Here is a 20,408-nt window from a genome sequence, read left to right as displayed (position 1 = left end):
GGAGGACAGGCCCCTTTGAACCAAAGGAATCTAGAAACAACATTTCTGGTACCTTCTCAATGTCTGTAGTTAAAAAAAAAATTAGGTACATCTCAAGTCACACTGTGTTTCATAGTTTATATATACTTGTAAATAAGCAATCACACACCTATATATATGGTATATATGCACACAAATATATGTGTGTATATCTAACACACATATGCACACATACATGTATACTGTCTCTCCACATACACACACAGTATACATGGACTGTAAGTAAGTGCCTTGGGGCTTTCAGTCAATTCCTCTACTTCTGCACAGCTCCAATCCTCAGTATATAGAACAAAAGTGGTATCTACTAGATATCTGAAAAACTCTGCTGTGGAAAAGCTGTAAGAGTAGTCCTTACAGTAGGTAACTTCCATGCAAATTCAAAAACGCTAAGGTGAACAAGGAAATAGAAGCTGAACCTGAAGATAGAAAAAGAAAGTCTAAGAGAATCCTTAGAATATATTTTCCAGTTATGTTTATTGTTTAAAAAAAGATCAGCCACAAAATATATATGGTATGGGGCTTAAAAATTCTAAGTTGAAACTTTAAAGGAGGAAAAACTATGAAATGTAATTATGAAATTGAAAATTGTTGGGAGGTGGAAAGGAATAGGATTGAACTGTCAGGGTAGATTAATGTTCACCACTATTTCACTTCTGGGACCCAGCCTAAAGCGACAAGATGGGTTTTCTTTCCAAAGAAATGAGTATAAGAGATTATGCTAGAAACGAATAGAAGGAGTCTCCTAGGAGTATATACTACAAAGCTGTACCATACTGATATTTAATCATCAGGGGCAGCTGCATTAGAGAGGGGGATGACTGGAAAACATCATCCCTAGAGAAAACAGTGTTGAGGTGTATTAACAGAGCAATTTCAGAGAACTGTGATGCTGCTTCTATCATATGCCTCTTGATCTTTCATTGTACAAAACACTAGTCTTGAACACTAAAGATAAAATAGGAAAATGTGATGCTTAACTTTATAAGTTAGGCTGGAGGAATAAATCACAGTTGGTGTTATGAAAGTTACAACTTCTATATTCAGGGATATTTTATATGTGTCACACCATGTCTTTTGTTAAATGTCTTCAACTATTTCTTTATGATGTGATAAAAAAACAGCCTCCTCTTTGTATGCAGTTGTCAAACAACTGCAGGAGATGGCATTCTAATGCTGAAACCCTCCGATTCACAGTCCCCAAAAGAGAATTAAATGGTGATTAGTTTAATCAGAGCCCAAACCTGTAAGAATTTAATTTGTACACAAGATCCATTTTTATAAATTAGGGACACACACATCAGCTTTTGCAGTTGTCTTACACAATTTCCCATCTTTTCCGCTTCTCTTTAAGACTCCAGCTGCGGAAAGCAACTGGTGATGCTTTGTAACCTTTACACCAGCAGTTCTGTTTTGCAGAATGGCAATTCATTTCCCTTGCAATGGCGAGCAAGGATTCACATAATGTCAGCATTTCATTGAGACTGCAGGAACACCAAGAGCTAAGGAGACTGCAGTTTAAGGAACAGCTAAATATCTATTAGAGGAGTTCACCAAGGCAGTTTGCCCACAGAAACAGCAGTCTGCGAACAGCACACATTCTGGCAAATATCCTCCTCTTTTGCACAAAAATAGGGAAGAATAAGCTAACATAGGGGGTGGACATGTACACTTGGAGCTGTTTCAAAAGGGGAGCTGCTCATTTGGTGTGGGGAGGGGCACAGCAGCTGTTATGTTTTAAGTAATATGTGCACAAGCCAGAAGCAATACAAATGCAGCAAAACTGATCCAACTTTAACTCTGAATGAAAGAATATTAAAATTACAGCTGCTCTGATACATTTGTATCACTCGGGTCTGGAGGGCCACTGCAAGTTTCCACCTAGCTTATATAAGAATTTGAAGAGTAAGCCCAGCTAACAGCTCTGTGGGATGTTCGACAACCAGCCAGCCCATCTTCCTGGGGAGCATATACACCCTACATTATGTCAAATGTTCACACTAGTCCAGCACACAAGTTCACATTAGTCCAGCACACAAGATACCTAGCAGATGGGTTGGGAAGGAACCACATATCTGTGTTACACAGAGGCAGTAGTTCTAGGTCAGCACTTCCCAACCTTGAAGTCATGACCCCCTTTGGGGTCACAATGATAAAAAATGGGGTTGCAAAGACAATCACAGATTTTCTCCTTTAAGGGAGAAAAAAGTGGGAAATGGTAGGTCCTCCTTGCAGGCTTGCATAATTCTAGCTGGCATGGGGCTGCTTGGGACTGCAGGGAACAGGAGGAGGGTGCACATGCACATGGCAGCCAGGCAGTGTGGAGAGCAGCTCCCTGTAGGTAAGTCATGGGGGGGTGGGGAAGGCAGATTGAGACCCCCATAGTGAGGCTTGTCTGGTGGGCAGTGGAAGGGCCACCTCCCTGCCACTGTGTGCTCTCCTGGGGAGGGAGGCATGGGGGGGAGCATATGCCCCCCCCCAGATTTGTGTGCACGATTGGGGCAGATGCAAGATGCCCACTGTGGGCTGCGGGCTCTCCACCACCCTGCCTGCATCCACAGCAGAGTGGGGCAGGGAGGCTCAGTGCCACTGCTGGGAGCCCTATTCTGCCCGCACTGCCATGGCAAGGTGCCCCCTACCCACCTGACAGCAGCAGGGGGCACAACTCTACATTGCCGCTGTCACTGCTGCCAGGTAGGCGGGGGGCACCTTGCCATGGTGGCACTGCCAGCATGCGACTCCCAGTAGCAACACTGATCCTCTCTGTCCTCACATTCCCGCCCACTGAGCTGCAGAGGCCCCTGTGGGGAGGGCAGCAAGGTGGGGAGCTCTGAGCCCACAGTGGGTAGCCTACATCCTCCCCCCTCAAGGATTTATGGGTCACGGGCTCTGCTTGAGCCATGCTGCCTGCGGGATGGGGGAGAGGAGCTGGGTTCCGCACTCTGCTCCGGCCACAGCAACCGCCACCTCCTGCTCGGGCACTGCTCCGGCTCGGGCATTGCTGAGGAGAGGTGGGGGGCTGCAGACCCTGGCCCTGGTCCCGTAGCCTTGGCAGCTGGGGACTCCCTCCGGCAGGGTTGGAGGGGGGCAGGGGCCTGCGGGTTGAGAGTGAGAGGCCATGTTCAGGAAATGGAGTCATGCTGAGGAAAAGGTTGGGAAGAGCTGTTCTAGGGCTTTACGTGGTGGATGTGAAAGAAATGCATTTGGTTTTTCAGCCCATCTGTTCTGGGCAGCCTACACTGTGGTTCTAGACAGGTGCCAACCATTCCACAGTCCAAAAAATAAAATCTGGGCTTCATGCACATTAAGTAGATGCCATTCTTTGGTGAACATGTGGTTTCAGTTTTAGCTTATTTAATTTGATCTGATATAATTGGAGACATTTTCACTAGGGTTCAAAGACCAGTGAGGGACAAATCAGGGTAGTTGCAAAGCTCCTCATGGTTAGCACTTACAGGACTGTAACTGACAGAAATTTGACAGGCAGAGGCATTACTGTTTGGTGCCACATTTCTATACTAGGTGTCAGTTCACAAAGGGTAACCAAAATCAACAGCATGACACTAAGGGCAAGTCAGCAATTACCAAAAAGAATAGGGAATTATAAAGATGGATAGTCCCTCATTACATGCAAGCATAGAAATACTTGGCCTTGGCCTAGGAGGCCGGAAATTAATGCTTCATTCTTTATCCCCTGTCACCTTTTGCTCTTGTATAGAAGGAAAACAAATTAAAGTAATAAGAATTAGAAAACTTACTTGGCTTGGAAGGCATTGTTGGTTCCCCTGTGGTCAAGGTCATGACATAAACATCCCACAATCAAAGCTAAAATTTCAATTTCAGTCAGAATCTCCTGAAATCCTGCTGTCTGAGAACAGAAAAATAGCATCTGTAACTATCAGAAGCAGGAAAGATAGACAATGTTAGTCCACTGAGCAACAGTCAACTTTGTTTTGATACCACCAGCCTTTAGGTAAGGGCAAGATAAATGCTTTATTGCCATATCATATTCACTGCTGTATGTTAGATTGTTAGTGGAATAGATGGTATCCTTGGAGTGATCTATTATTATCTCTGTGTCACATTTGTAAGACACTCACTATCCAGAAGGTACGGGTGGAAAAAAGCTGAAATAGAACATAAAAACAACAATTACACACTAAGACAAGAATCTAATTTTTCTAAGTGAAGAATGTAGACAGGGATTTCTTAGCTCTTGAGATGGCTGTACTAGTTTATCAACACTGCTGGAGACATCTTCAAAAGCTAAATCAAAGACGATTTAAGAGGGAAGAATTAAATGCTTTTTTGTGCTAATACTACAGGCTGTTAGAGACTGTTTTGTAATCTTGGACAATGGAATTTGAAACAATGTTGTGCTATTTGAAGAGGAAATACTTTGGATAGCAGAATTCCAGAATGAGATTATGAGAGAATGAGAATAAATTTGAGTTTATGAGAGATTTTTTTTTCTAAAATCATGAGAATTCTGCAGAGAGAAAACTGATGTGAGAAGTGCAGACGACCCAAATTATGACTACCACAGCCCAAGTATTTGAAGGGGAGAGTTGATATAGGGAACCTTTACCAATGCCATATTTCTCTGGGTGGGTAGAAGGCATAGGAAAACTGGGTGTCCTGAGACCACACAGGAGGTAGTAGGATTACAGACACCACCATAGCTCCAGGACAGGTGTGCCAGGGTGAGGCAGAAGCGGTGTCCTGCCAGTGGCACATCCAACAAAGATTAGGAAAACTACACTGGAGTGGCTGCATGGCATTTTTTTTTCAAAAGACATAGCAGGACCCACCAGTAACCCTGCTCCTCACACCACAATCAGGCCTGCTTCTGCCTTGCACGGGCACAATGTCTTGAGGTACTTCAAACTATTTCATGCCAATTCATCTCCTTAGTTACACTCTCTGAGGGAGGGATGATTTGGCCCACAGATGTTCCAGAAGCATCAAAAATACTGGTTTGAGTAGAAAGTTACAGTGTATGACCTTTCATCCATGCTGAGCACCAACAATTCAAACTGAAGTCAATGGGAGCTACAAGTACTAGAGACTTCTGGCAAATCAGTTCAGGATAAATGGAGTCTACACATTGAGTGACAATACCAGACAGTGGCTCATAGATTTGAAAGATGATATCTGATGCCATATGAAAGAGAAAGAGCATTTCACACAATGTAATAGAATTGAAAGAAAAGTCACTGAGAGAAAGGAAATCAACAAGTCTCACTGATAATTTATCAAGGTGAACATTTATTTAATAATGGGATTAGCATTCCATATTTTTCAGTTAACGATTGTTAACAAGATGCAACATGTAAATAATCTGGTTGAAGGAAGGAAATGTAAAATCTTAAAGTTTGTTTCTGAAGCCAACAGTGGAGATGTGATGACTAACGAAGAAGACAATGAGGTGCAGAGAGATTTTAACTTTTATTTGACAGGTTAAGTGAATGGAAAATGCAGTTTATTGCAGCAACTATAAAATAAAGACAGGAGGCATGAAAGGGGTCAACAACATATAGAGCATGTGTTAGATGGAACAGCAATGCAGCATACTGACCAGGGCAGGGATTTAGGGGTTATGGAAGAAAAAACTTTGAAAGCCATTGGCCCAGCATATGGCTTGAGTAACAAGGGTAAGCAGAATGCTGGCAGTACTGAGACAAAATACAAATCAGGAGCAGCAATACTGTTACTGTTTAAAGCTCATCTAGAACACCATGTTCTGGATTATGGCCTTAATGCATGTATAACGTCAAAAAACAAAGATTTCAAGAAAACATTTAAGGAGGCGGGGTTTATCAAAGACCCAAAATCATACTATGAAGTGAGCTGGTACATTCAAAGTCAAAGTAGTATAGTAGAAAAAAAAATGAACTTTTCACACTGGTGGAAAAAAGTAGGGAATATTATGTAAAATATACTTGTGCAGAAAATAATTTATGGAAAAATTTAGTGAACATAGCAGTAAAGACAATTGTGTAAATGTTGGAAACAGTGGAGAAGCAAGAAATAAGCAAAGATCAACAAAGCAAATGCATGGAATGAAAAAATTTGTCTTCAGACAAAAATACAGAATGGTTACTTATTCTTTGCTAATGTTGCGGGGTATCTACTCAGAGACTTAGATTCAGAAAGAAACTGAATGTGTGAAGAAGTTCTGACAGTCATATGGGTATAGAAACATCCAATCAGGAACAAAAATAATGTGACATAGTAACTAATTACATAGCAAATAGCAAATAACAGATCAGCATTTGTTGGCAATAGGGAACTAAACTCCACCAACTATATAATTTTTTTTCACCTCTAGGCTAAATACTGCCTCTACATAGTTGTCTAAGCTGGACTATTCACCTTTGAGTATGGCCCAGAGAGGGAGGAGTAGGCAGCATCTAGCCGTAAGAGTATATATATTTATTATACCGTGAAATACAGTTTGACAGAGGCCAGACCGGTGATTTCTATTTCCTAAATACCAGAGCAGATATACCCACTGAGTCTTAAAGGATCTTAAGGGAAGTAGGTACCTTATAGATAGGGACCTACCAAATTCATGGAAGAAGTGGGCTACGCAGCAGGTCCTTTAATCTTGCAGGTTTGCCTGCATGCCCCTCCCTATTGCTGATTGCCTGAGGGGCCCTGCTGCTTGTTGCTGACCAACTGGGAGGCAAGAACGGCATCATATTTAAAACTGCTATTTTCGCCTCCCTGCCAATCAGCAGTGAGCAGCAAGGCCCCTCTGCCAATTGGTGGGAGGGGGGTGGAGGAACCTTCAAAATTAAAGAACCTGCCATGCAGCCCACTTCCACCATGAATTTGGTGTGTCCCTACCCATAACATTACATTTTTACTGAATTTTAGTGGGTTTGTGTATTTTTATGCACTTAAGCTCCTTCACTCATGTACAGTTTATCTGTAGAGACTAACATGTTACTGCAAAGTCTACTGTGAGGTCTACTATGCATCTTAGTGACTGCAGACCATAAATCCTATTTAAGTCATTCTTAATATTTCTATCACTGATATAAGCCAGCAACTTCCGTGGTCTGTTGTTTCTGTGTCAATTCTATTTTATGCAGATCAAGAACTTGACTTTTCAAGGTGCTAAGCCAGTGGTACTCAACCTTCTTAGACTCAAGGAACCTCACCCGCCTCACCCCACCCCGCAATAAACTCAAGGATTCTATGTATATATAAGGCTTAGTCCATCTGTCTGTGTGTCTGTCCGTAATGCTCTTGGAGAAATAACCAATTAGAGTGCTTTCCACAGACAGACACACAGACAGATGGCTGGATGTGGAGGTGGGGATGGCACCCAGCTGGATGTGGAGCAGTGGCAGAGTGGCTTGGTGGCTAGAGGTGGCTGTGTGCAAGCTTCTTCCCCGCCCTCCCCACCGTGCTCCTGAGAGGCAGTGGCGGTGTGGGGTGGTGGCGCACGGCACTCCGCCCTCCCACCCCACCCCACCCCACCCTACCCCACAGTCATTCTTGACAGGCAATTTGCTAGGCCACCATAAAAAGCTAGCTCTTAGTTTTTGCTCATTTTTTGACTACAGAAAAATAATACAGGAAATCTTTTGTTGCAAAGAACTGGGAAAGACCACAAGAGGCCAGAAATATTCTGACACTGGATTCCTATCTGAAATCTCTGGGTACCTTGTGAATCGTGTAAGTTTCACCTAAAGGTGCTGATATTGTGCATCATCCTTAAAAAGGATGCAGTATCACCTTTAGCTCACAATCACTGTGCTAAGCATTCCAAGTTTGGTGGGAGTTGAATGTGCAGGTATCTGGGGTGGTTTGTTCCTTGCAGCATTGGACTTTAGGACTACATATAGAAAAGACTAATCAAAAGCTGGAAAGTTCTACTCATGCAGAATTGATTTATAGATAGAATAGCTTGACTATTATAAGATCTCTGTGTCTGAATTATAGATATGTGGCCTTTAAAGCTTCAGTTTCAATAACATAGAAGAGCAGAAGAATCATCTAAAAAATATAGTGTTTGCTACTTTTATAAGATTGTTCTCATATAACAAAGAATAATCAAGGTCTCTTTTTTTTTTAAGTGTAAAAAAATAGCTTGACATCATGTTATGTGCCAAGCTTTAGTCCAGACAAAATGTCCATACCTGAGTTATAAACTACTGGAAATAGGAGCTTTATACTGGAAAATTGATGCTGTAATAAATGGTTCTTAATATAACACAAGGTTTGACTGAATTCAAGGATTCAACCTGCATCATAAACGTGGGAGTACAGATTAAGCAATTTACTAACAGTAGCAATAGTGCAAGAATAAATTCAGCTTTTTTATTTAATCAAAAATCATGTTGTGGAATACATATATAGCAGAGGATATTTCACTTCACAAAGCACAATTAATTTAAAAACTCTTATGGTAGGAGGGTGTCCGCTATATACGTAATGCAAGAAGAGAAGAGGTTATGTTTCTGCAATTTTTAAATTTACATGTATAGAGGAAAAATACATAGCTATGGATGATGGTATTGTAAAATTTATTTTCACCAGAAAAGGAATGACCCATAACTCATGAGTGGCAGAGCTTCAGGTGAGTTATGGAGGTCATTCTCTCATGTGAGGAAATGAGTTGCCTTACACCTAGCCCCACTTTTATGTATTTTGTTATTAGCACACCAGATGTGATATTAATTATCTATTGCTTTGCTTTTTCCCATTTTTACTTTTTAAAATAGATATTGATGTCAGATGAAGGCATGGTTACTTAACTATGGTCTGATCCTGTGGCTGTTCTCATACCACTATTCCTGTCTCATATGACTGGGATCACTGAAGTCTATGGGAACACTCACGTGCATTATGAATCCATTAGTGCAGGTTGCAGGATTTGCACATAATTCTCCTAAGCTGACTAAGAAGGGTGTAAAATATACATTAATTACACAGGAATAAATTTCTTATTGTTAGCTTTAGGCTTTTTAAAAATTAAATTTGAAAGCTGTCTTCTTATCCCCAGCACTTACAAAAAGATTTAAAGGCTACATTGGGTCCAGTGTGCAGTCATTATTCAGGAAAAAATTCCCTTGAAATCTATGAGTTTTGTTTGAATTAAAAATTGATGCCTCTTTCCTTTACTTAGCAACTGTTCTTTTTTGGGAGGTAAAACCCTTCCTTTTTGGGAAGGGTAAACACATTACTGCACAGTTCTATTTACAATGGTCCTTATGACATTGATGTTTGACTGATGGCATCTTATCTGTGTTGTTACAAATCCATTAATAAGCTTTAATAAGCATTAATGTATTTCATACACACACACACACATATACATCTAGATGTAAATACATATATATGTTTGTGTGACCATACACATATGTGTTGCTGTTAGAGATGCACTGATACATCAGTCCCATATCAGAGTGTGTGCCCCGCTGTATCTGTGCGCAGGGCAAAGGTGGGCTGCTGCTGCGGGCTGGGGCCAAGGGCTAGGGCCTGGGGCTGTGCTGGGCTTTTCCCAGTGCAGGGCTGGGCTGGGCTGTGCAGTGGCACTGGGAGGGAGGCTACAGTGGTTGGGCTTCAGCACCCCAAAATTCACCATACCCCCCCCAACCTCCCCTCCCAGTGCTGCCTCTGCCTGCCCCAAGCACAGCCCAGCCCAGCCCAGCCCCCGCTTGGGAGAACCCGGCGCAGCCCTTGGCCCCAGCCCTCAGCAGCAGCTCATCTGTGCCCCACACAGATCCAGGGGGGCACATGCCCCCCCATACTCTCCTAGGGTGTGTGCAGCACTGGGGGATGCCCCCTACAGTGGTCTCCAGATGAACCGTGGCTCTGTCCTATGCCCTGCCCCACCCTGGGTGGGCAGTGCCTGCCCTAACCCCACTCCCTCACTCACCATGGGAGCCTTGATCCACCGCCCCCACTTGCCTTCCCTCCCCCCACAACAGACTTACCAGCTGGACCCTGCTCTCCACACCGCCAGGCTGCATATCAGCAAGTGGATTGGTATTGGCTGATATGGCTCACTGAAAATCAGCCATTGGTATTGGCCCAAAAAATCTCTATCAGTGCACCCCTAGTTTCTGTGTGTTTATATATGATTGTAACAATGCTGTGTTAACTAGGATGAAAACCAAAATCAGAAAAGAACAAACAACAATGTGCTTTCACTGCTGCACTTTTAGACACCATTCCTGCTTTCTTTTCTTTTTCAAAACTCCCATTCAAGTGGTTCAAACCATTTTGGGCTCAGTGGGTTTTGTATCTGCATATTCCTACTCTTTTTAAAGTAAATTTGAAATTTGTTACTAATGTCAATGGGAGACTGGGCTCTTTGAATATATCTACTCTATGGCAGTAGTGTGCTTTGACAAGGATGTTCCTAAACACTTCTGGCCCATCTGTTCCCACTTATGCACTCCAGACCTGAAAATATACGGTGAACTTGATCTGGGGAATACTGCTGTAACTGTACCATGATCTCTGTTTTTGGGATAATGCAGAACAAATATGGATCTCTTGATTTACTGTGCCCAAAGCACTGGCTTCCGTGGGATTTTGGAGGAATTAGTGTTGTGGTAAAATGATTAGAGACCTACTTAAATCACAATTTTGCAATTTTCATGAAAAGTGAGAAAAACAGCTATCTCCATGACTGCCATGAAAAATGGGATTGGCCACAATTTCCTTTGGAATCAACCCTCAAAAATGCTTTCCAGAATACAAAGAAAGCATGGCAATCACTACAGCCATAAAGCACATGATTAGAATGAGAGATACTGAGAGGCTGAGGTAGCGACATAAATTAAATGAAGGTGCCAGCAAGGAAACCAAAAATGTTTCAGTGCCAATCAGCAGCAAGGGATGGGACTACTGGGGCCTCTCTGACCAATCAGTGGTAAAGGGCAGGACCACTGCAAAATGTGTACAAAATTGGCTCTGCGTGTTGTGAAAAAGTGTCTTGCTGCAATTCAAATAGGCCCCTAAAAATGACTGCAGGAAAGGGCCCTGTACAGATAATTTCTTCCCTCAGAAATTTAATAATAATCATTTAGCTAGTCACCTATTTAACATCTTGGTTTAGTGTATTATATTCAAATTCCAGTTCTTAATTACGAGCAACCCAAGACTAAAGCAAAGACTTCTATAAACATTAAGACTGGGATTTTCAAAAGCGATGAGGAGAGTTAGATGTCCAGGTCCCAGTGAAATGGAAAGATACAATAACTTCAGTCCCTACTGTCTCTAATTTTCATGATCAAAAAGCCTAGCTTGAAAAGTAATTAGCTGACATCAGAAATATGGGGTGGCTGTACACACTACAGGTTTTAATCCTAATTAAATTAAATAGGTTTATAAATTTTATACTTGTTTATTTTGGAGCGTTGCATCTGTGTTTACACACACTAGGTTTTCAAACAAATTAAGCTGGATCCCTGGCCAGCACTACAGGACAGCAGGATGGTCCACCACTGCTCCCCCAGCCTGTGACCCCCACCCACCCCATGCTTGGGCCCTGCCACACAGCTGTGGAAGCAGGGAGCTGGCAAACCACATAAGAAAAGAAAAGGCAGAAACCATTCAAAAGCAATTCCAAGGGATGAACTACAAAAAAGTTGCAGTGCCATCTGGTGGATCAAGAGGCCCATTACATGTCTTTGAGTGCCTTTGTGCTTGCATGCAACAAATCCATGGATACAATGCTTTAATTCCTGGTGAACCAAACTAAACTGCGCCCCATAAGTTTTAGTTTAATGCACAAGAAAGACCTTTAAAGTGTTGAGATATCCTGCTTGTACAAACAGACATGCAGTTGCAGTATTGAACCGCGTTTCCCTAGTATGACTTCACTGGAAGCACCAGCATAAATATTAATATGTTTACCTATGTGTTACTTGTGTTTTTTATCAGATCTTGATATGCCATAAGCACTTATGCAAACATTGTGGGGGGAAATAGTTACAGGAGTATGTGGGCGGTAGGGGGGAATGTTCTATAATAATGCTATCATGGGAGGCAGCCATCATCATCTGAAGATTACAACAGCTAAAGAACAAATTAGTGGCATACCTATTTGATGCCTGAATACTACTTTCAAGAGCAAAGAATGCTTTTGGAGAACTAGGATAACACATGTTAATCACAATTCACAGATCTGTAACTGTTATTTTGATTTTTCATTTTGATTCAGAACTTATTTCTGAAAATATAAATCTATCTTTAAAAATTAAGCTAAACTTCAAGGTCATTTTTTTGAGCCAGATGTGATTTTCAGTGATATAGGAAATCAGGTACATTACATCTGGGCCTGACAGTATTTGGTATATTTTTTTATTTATGCTCCATCCAAAAATATTTCTGTAACATTAGCAAAGATGACTTTGAATATTTTGGGATAACTTTTTGGGGTGATCTTTAATTACAGCACATTTAAAAAAATCTTTTCATGCACCTGTCTTCTTATAGATAGCACCCACATTGTAGTACTTAAGCACTACACATGCATATAATGATGAATTTACAATCGCAACTGTCCTGAAAAATAAGGGAATTATTATCTCCAGATGGAAAATCAGGGCACTGAATAATTACATAATGTGCCCAAGGTTACAAAGACAATGAATAGCAGATGTAGAAATTGAATCAAATCAACAAAGTGCTAGTCTTGCTCCTCATTTGCAAGATCAGGCTTTCTACCTCTGGAAGAAATGATAGACCAACTGGGCCTCACATTGAGTCCAATCCTTTTCTCACTGAAGTCAGAAGCAGCAACGTATGCAAAGTGGTTTGATTAGTCAATTTTACAGTCATTCTTAGGAACTCAGGCACTAAGATACTATGATAAGCATTGCTTGGAAAATCTCAATACACTATTTCTGCCCAAATAATGATTACTGATGGGATTCAGAAAGTAAGGCTTGGGAAACAGTATCAAAGTGTAGTACGATTTCAGCTGAAGAGAACCAAAGCCATGTCCTTTAAGAAATAGAAAAGATCTGTTTTTTTTTTCTTACTTGATGTCATGTTTTTCATCTTCCAATGAAAGGGTAGATTAAAATGCCTTTCCCATTCAAAAAAGCAGTCTCCTACAAAGTTTACCTTAGGGCTCCACCTAGAGGACATTTTGTATCATTTATGAAATCTGCAAGGTTTGGTGCATGCAGGTGCCATATATACAGAATTGGGGTGATGCTGAAGCTGTGATGGTGTGTAAAAAATAGGAGAGGCAGTGGTTTTTGTGAATTGTATCTTTTAATAGATCAACTCTAGAGTTGGAAAGCTTATGAAGTACCCATGAGTTCCAATTTCGGTGGAAAGTACTCTTGAGGAGGGGTATTTCTACGCAAAAACTTATCTGTATCCTTCCTATATACAATTGGTTCAATAAAAGATATTACCTACAAAAATCTTTTCCTCTTGAATATATACAGAGCTCATTTGACAGAACTAAACAGATTTCAATGCAGTCCAATTTCCATTTGTTAAACAGTTTGCTATGGCTTTTGTTTTACTATTCAGTCATGTATCAGTGGTGTGTTTGGAATGCTAAAATGTGAAGCTTATAAATCTTGAAAAATTACCATTGCGTGCACTTAGTCAACATGCTCATGAAGTTTAGCTTAAGGTTTCATATCCGTTATCTAATGACACAACAACATGTTTCAGACACAGAACTATCTTGTAGGTTTAGCCAGGGAAGCATATGCAGTTATAAGCAGCAGAACAAACTCTTCCAAACATTAAAGCACCATGAGAACAACTGCAACTCTCACTCCTCTTTTGAGTTACATTTCTCATTCACTGAACATCTCTGTTCTATTCCTTTCATAATGACTAATGTAACATACTTTGTCTTAAGAAATGCCACATGGTTTAATGGTCTGAGACACAATCATGAAACAGCAAGCCAATAATACAGTGCAGATCAGAACTTTGCATGGCTTCATACCTCTTTATTCTTCTACCTCACTTTGTAGATCTGTGTAATACAGTGATTCGCAACCAGCGTGTCACAGCATCCCTGGATGCATGAGATCCTTTTAAGAGTGTAACAGGGTGCCACACAATACACAGTGCACAGGTGTGAAAATATCTACACACGATTAACAAGATAAACCGAGAAATTTCAAATCGGGATCCACAATGTAAAACCTTTTGACCTGTTGTGATCTTTCTGACTGTTTTGCAGAAGAATAGTGTTATTGTTTTCTATAGTCAAAAAATGAGTGAAAGATAAGAGCTGGCATTTTCTCAGAGGTGCCTTGAGACTAATGAGAGGTGCCCTGAGTGCAGTGAGGTTGTGATAGGTATAATAAAAGGGAGTTATGGGATATACTAGATGACATTTTTACTATACCATGAGCACATAGGTCACGTCTAGACAAGCATGGATGTGCAGTATGTGGTGCCGCAGACCTGTCTGCAGCGCCACACACTGCACATGCAAGTGTTCCCCACGCTGCTACCTTGCAGTGCCAGGGGATTTTTTCACCCTGGGATATCCCAGGGTCAAAAAACCCATGCCAAAAAAAAGCAGGGTGGCACACATGGTGGCAACACATGCCACCCAAAACCAGAGCCTGGCTGGCAGCAGCCACACTCCAGCTGCTGGTCAGGCTCCCAGCTCCCAGAGCACTGTGGCTGCAGCTCCCCAAGGCCCCCAGGTAAGGGTGTTGGGGCCAGCATAGTTGCTAGCCCCAGCTTCCCATACCCCACCCAGGGTAACCTGCCACACAACATAGCGTGTATGGCACAGGTATTCTCTGGGGACAAACAGCATGGCACAAGGTGTGCCACTGCTACTTGTCCCCAGGGAAACAAACATCCATGCTGGTCTGCATGCAGCCATAAAGTACAGAGGACCTGATCCAACCTCTGCTGAAGTGAGCAAAAAGACTTTAATGGACAATGGATCAGGTCTTATTTGATGTGTATTGGTAACAGTTCAGGCTCTGCAGCTTTGAGAATGCTACCTCCAACAATGTAAGTAATACTAATAGCATTTCAGAGACTGGCTAGCAGTAGGAGTCTTACAGTAAAAATGATTAAGTTCTCCTGAGGGAAAGGAAGAGCGCAAGTAGCTGAACTTCGCGATGCTTCTGCTCAATTTCCAAAAATGACGGAGGATTTTCCAAAATGGAGTTCTATAGCAATATATTGGTAATGCATCATAAAAGTGCTAGTGTGCTTTGATTGCTGATATAATTTTTCAACAAAATTTATTACATCTTCTTAATTCTTGAACAAGAGATTTCTAACTGGTGCCTAAATAATATGCTTTTAGATCCTATATATTTCACCCTGGGTTTCATCATCCATATGTTTGCTGTCTCAACATATGACACAATCTTGTACAAGAACTGGTATAGAGGGAAGGTAGGAACTTCCAACTGATTTACAGGATTTCCTTTCAGTCTTTTGTTGACATGTGAGTATTTTTACACTCTTCCATTAAAACAAGAGTTAGTTAGCCAGAATGTGACATTACTGGTCACAAAAAGAAATGTGTAGTATCTCCTGTACCAATTTATGACAGCTCATTTTTTATAGTGTAAAAGAATTATATGAAATTGATTTGCACAGCCCTTGATTCAAAGAGATAATCTTATTGTGACTAATTTAGGGCAACAAATCAGAAGATTCAGGTTTTTTTCCTGGCTCTGTTACATGCTTCCTGTATGACCTTGAAGAATAAATAGACCAATGTTTTCAAAAGCAGCCTTTGTTTTGGTACCTGAATTTGATTTTCTATGATTAATGTGCAACTGTAGTATCTGTTCTGAAACACTAGAGTATTGCTATTCATATTAGGGGTGTCTTAAACCTGTGTAAGTTTAAAACCTGCAAAACTAGAAAAGAAAAAACTTTCACAAGTTCACAGGGGGAAAAGGCTATATTTTCTTTACTCTCAACATTTTTGGGTGAATAAAAAACAATAAAATTGTCTTTTCACCCTGAAAAGATCACAGTTTTACCCAAAAGATAGAAATTTATCTTTTTTTTCCCCATAAAGAGGTGTGTTTCTTGCCAGAAATAACAAATTGTTGCTTCAAAACAAGTTTGAAAATAATAGTGAAGATCCAAATTTTAAATGCAAATACTCAAGGGATAAAAACAGAGTTGATTCACAAAAAAACAACTTGCATCAGTTTTTACTGATACTACTGGTATAGTTCATAATGTTATTGTAATTTGAATTACTATGATTATATTATAATTTGAACAAAGACATGTCTTCAAAAAAAAAAAACTTTTAAAGCTATTCACTTTTCATATCCCTATGTTTTCTTTTAAAGCTGTATCACTTTAGGACATGCTTTACCAAACTTTCAGACTTTTATTTCAGGCTACAAACTATGTGTTTGCACAAACACGGGGCCTGCAGGGCCTTCTTTTAAGGGTCATGATGGACCCTGTGTTTGGAGCCAGGTTTTGATTAGATTTACATTAGGGTTTGAGGATTCAAGTCTGAGACTGTAAAAGGAACACAATTCAGGTTTGTGGAGTGAAAATTCACAGCTCGTTCGTCAGGCAGCAGAAATCTCACAGCAAATGGGCTTCTGCAGCCTTGAATGAGATCTACAAGATAATCTGTTCTCACAAGATTTCCACCATCCTGGGTTGAAGTCTCCCAAGTACAGATGCTCTCCCAGGGTTTCTGCTACATCCAAATCAAAAGAGCTGTAATTTTTGGTTCTACCTTGAACAAAAGTCTTAAGAGCAAATTTGAATCCAGGAATTCATCCTATATTCCGTTGAAATGAAGGAATTTGGATTTGACATTTTGGCTGTAGCTCATCTCTAGTAAAAAATAAAGTTGAAACGTGGAGCATTCCAAAATAAATATATAAATAAAATCCACACCTACAATAAACACATAAATAGATGAATATTTACAATAACAATCCCCTGACTGAGCCCTATTAACTAACTATAAATACTGAAGGGTCACCACTTTTTCTACCAATTGTTTAAACTCTGTACTTGCAGAATACCATTACCAACTTTTGAAAATATGAATTCTATCCTGTAGTGACGTTTTCTACAGGTAAAAGAAATTATTAGCATCAGCAAGAGTTACTTCTTTGCTGACAGGAGACTCTATGATTGCTGATAGTAGTACACAGTATGATGTTGTCTACGGATTTTGTAGGAACAATATAGTTCACAGCTAAGACCACTGCTAAAATGTTTTAAGGCAATGTCATCTATATCAATTTAAATGAAACTAGGACAGAAAAAACACACCAAACAATCCTAATCTTCCACGTTCTTGTGACCTCCATTTTCAAAGACAGAAATAAATGCAAAATCAGGAAGGGAAATCACTGCTGTAAAATCGAGAGCTAGATAATAATATAGTCCTCCAAAACTGCCATCTGTTATTAGTCATTTTAATGTGCCTGCAATAACACTGTTGCTAAAATATTAAAAAAGTTGTCAAATATGTGATGCTATAAGTTGGATGTCCTAATTTCTTGTACATTTCTATTTCAAATAATATCATAACTAGAAAAGACAACAAATGTTGGGGAAAACAAGTTTAGATAGGTAAGATATCATGACAATAAAAGCTCTTATGGAACTGTCTCTCTGAATAGATACTTACAGTTAACATTGCAAACATCAGCTGGCACACGTTGAAAGCATGCCTCCAGTTGTGATACAGAACCATTCGATAATTCTTCCTAACTGTCAAAAGCCACCTACACAATGTCTGAAATAAAAAGTACAAATTGTATCAGGGCTACTAAAACGTGTACGAACGGACATAACACTGCCAAGACAAAAGTGGCAGGTATCTTTACAGAACAGATGGTTACCTCATAGTCAATTTTAAATTTCTGAACCATTCCAAGCTCCATGAACATCCGGAGGGCTGCAGTAATCATGGCATCCACATCAAGTGAAAAGTCATCAAAGTGGATGTCATCGATGCCAAGTTCTGATGCCAGTGGGATGTTTGCTGCCTAGAAATGCCAAAAGAACGGGAAAAGTTCTTACTCAAAATTCATTTGTTTCCCCTTTGTCTCATTCTTAGAACATTTCCTATGCTCCTGACCTGCAAATATAGCCTTCTAGACCCAAATTTCAAACAATATACCTCTTTGTTTCAGAAGTACAAATGCCAGTGGGAGGATGCTAATTTGATCAAGAAGTACACAAACCATCCATACTGTAGCCTGTAAGAATTTAGACGGTAAGAGTTGTCCATTTTACAGCAACTTGAGCAACGCAATATAGTCTGATGCAATTTACAATGCTCTAATGCAAGAAACATCTGGACATCTAGCCAGCAGCTCTGAATTTTGACTGCTACTATTCAGAAATAAAGTAAATATACCACTCGGAAGAGTTTCAGTATTCAAGTATCTTTACATCCCATAATTGTGCAAGGCTCCTTTGTCACACACATTTTATTGTACACTTATAGGGACTAAAACATTAATACAAGAATATTCTAGTGTAAATATTTTCCAAATAGAAGCAAAATTGTTTTTAAGTGCTCAGTTGATTTTATACGTAAATTACAGAAAGGCTTACATTTAAAAAAATGGAAAAGTAATGTTTTGCAAAAAAATTAGAACTAAAGAGTGCACAGGAATGTCTGTACAGTTAATGTTGCTTTCAGTACACATTAGTTATACATATCTAGACATAATTAATGTGGCACCTAACTAGCCCCTTACACAGTAAAGTACTTGATTTGCTCAATAGAAAGTATGCCTTTAATTATTCGTTGAGTGTGCCCCAACATTGTTTCTATTTTTAGAAACTTGTCTATTACAACAATTGTCATAAATATTTAGCTTTATCCAAACTAGAAAAAAAATGTATTTCCCAATCAGCTCTAACTCTAAAACAAATACTTGATTCAGTTGTTTGACTGCACTATCATTTTCTTCTCTCTTTGCAAACAATGAAGAAACAATACATTATGAATCTATAATAAAATAAACTATGGGTGCTTATACATGTGACGGGGGTTTAGTTCTCCCTAAATCAAAATGGTGGGTTTTTAATTGGTGTGTTTTTAATTGTGTCATTAAAAAACCTACCACTTCAATTTAGGGACCTCCGTCAAGTCATGTGACCTCACTGTGTGTCATGGCTCCCCCGTCAGGACACCTGCCTACCCCTGCCATGGGCAGGCTCCACCAGAAAAAAAAAGGTGAGGGGCCTGATCTTTCCACCCCTAGAGCCTTTCCTGGGGTCGGGGGGACATGTTGAGCTGCTGGCAGGCTGACTGGTCCCTGAGCTGCAGAGGACCCCAGTCCTTCCCTCTGAGGTGGCTTTGCACCCTGGGCAGCATCTGCCCGCTAGCAGTCCATCCAGCTGGTCCCAGGGGGCACTGCCACTGTGGAGGGAAGCACCAGGCCCTGCGCAGCTCAGGCAGGCAGGCAGGCTCTGAGAGGGAAAAAAAAGAAAAAGATCAGGGCCCTCGCTGCTTTTTTCTTTTTTTCCCTCAGTGGAGCCTGCCTGCATGAGCTGCCACCAGGTTGCACAGCCTGAGCTGTGCAGGGCCTGGGGCTTCCTTCCACAGTGGCAGTGCCCCCCAGGATCGTCTGGACAGGGTGCTAGCGGGAGGGTGCCACCACCATGGAGGGAAGGTCCAGGGTCCCCCACAGCTTAGGGGCTGCTTGGCCCTCCAGCAGCTGGTTCCCCCGGCTCTGGGAGAGGCAGGCAGGCTCCAGCACCCCAGGCACTGTCCCGACCGCCTTCCCGCCACCTTGTACCACCTGGGAACAGCTTGGCTTGCCCCGGGGCAGTGCAGCAGGGCAGCAGGATGGTGGCTGGGTGTATTAGTGGCGGGAGAAGTTGGTGGGGGTGGTGAATGGGGCACTGGAATCCCACCAAGCCCCAGCTTCCCCGAGCATGTCTGGGCTTCCAGCTCCCCATGCAACATTGCACTTTATATAGCAAACTAAAATACTTTGGATGGGTTTTACCTTGCTATGTAACAGGGTCATTTAAAGTGAAATATGCTATCGAACATGTACATTGTCATGGAATTAAAGCAAAATACGCTGCCGAAGGTGTAAATAGCGAAGCTATTGAAGCAGTGCAAAAGAGCAGTTAAGCCTCTTTAAAGGCCGATTTTGTTGTGCGTACAAGTATACTATAAAGCTAGGGATAGAAGTTACACATAAACCAGTTTAAGTGATCAGAACCTGGTTTAAACCTATAACAGAACATAAGTTCAGTGCACATAAACTAGTTTCAAAATGGCCAAAACTGGTTTAAGACAAACCTGGTTGAATGTAGTATCAGACTTAACTGATTTGGGTCAAACTGGTTTATGTGTCTTCTGTCCCAGACCCTTTCCTGGTTTAAGTTAAACCAGAGTCCCCGGCATTCTACTCAGCCCTGGG

At 41.0% G+C, this 20,408-nt stretch overlaps 1 protein-coding gene across 1 annotated transcript in view; it reads right to left on the bottom strand.

Annotated features, from left to right (window-relative positions):
- Positions 1-20,408, bottom strand: part of PDE11A (phosphodiesterase 11A) — a 262,869-nt gene that overhangs the window by 53,910 nt on the left and 188,551 nt on the right. Inside the window, exons 11-13 of the mRNA XM_090045374.1 lie at positions 17,859-18,005; positions 17,645-17,752; positions 3,795-3,904 (exon numbers count right to left, since the gene is read on the bottom strand). Coding sequence (XP_089901500.1) covers positions 3,795-3,904; positions 17,645-17,752; positions 17,859-18,005 — 365 coding nt within the window. The remainder of the gene's footprint in view (positions 1-3,794; positions 3,905-17,644; positions 17,753-17,858; positions 18,006-20,408) is intronic.

The sequence above is a fragment of the Crocodylus siamensis genome, chromosome 4, assembly GCF_052110815.1.
Source record: "Crocodylus siamensis isolate JL-2025a chromosome 4, ASM5211081v1, whole genome shotgun sequence".
NCBI lineage: Eukaryota > Metazoa > Chordata > Crocodylia > Crocodylidae > Crocodylus > Crocodylus siamensis.
This window is presented reverse-complemented; position numbering and strand designations above follow the sequence as displayed.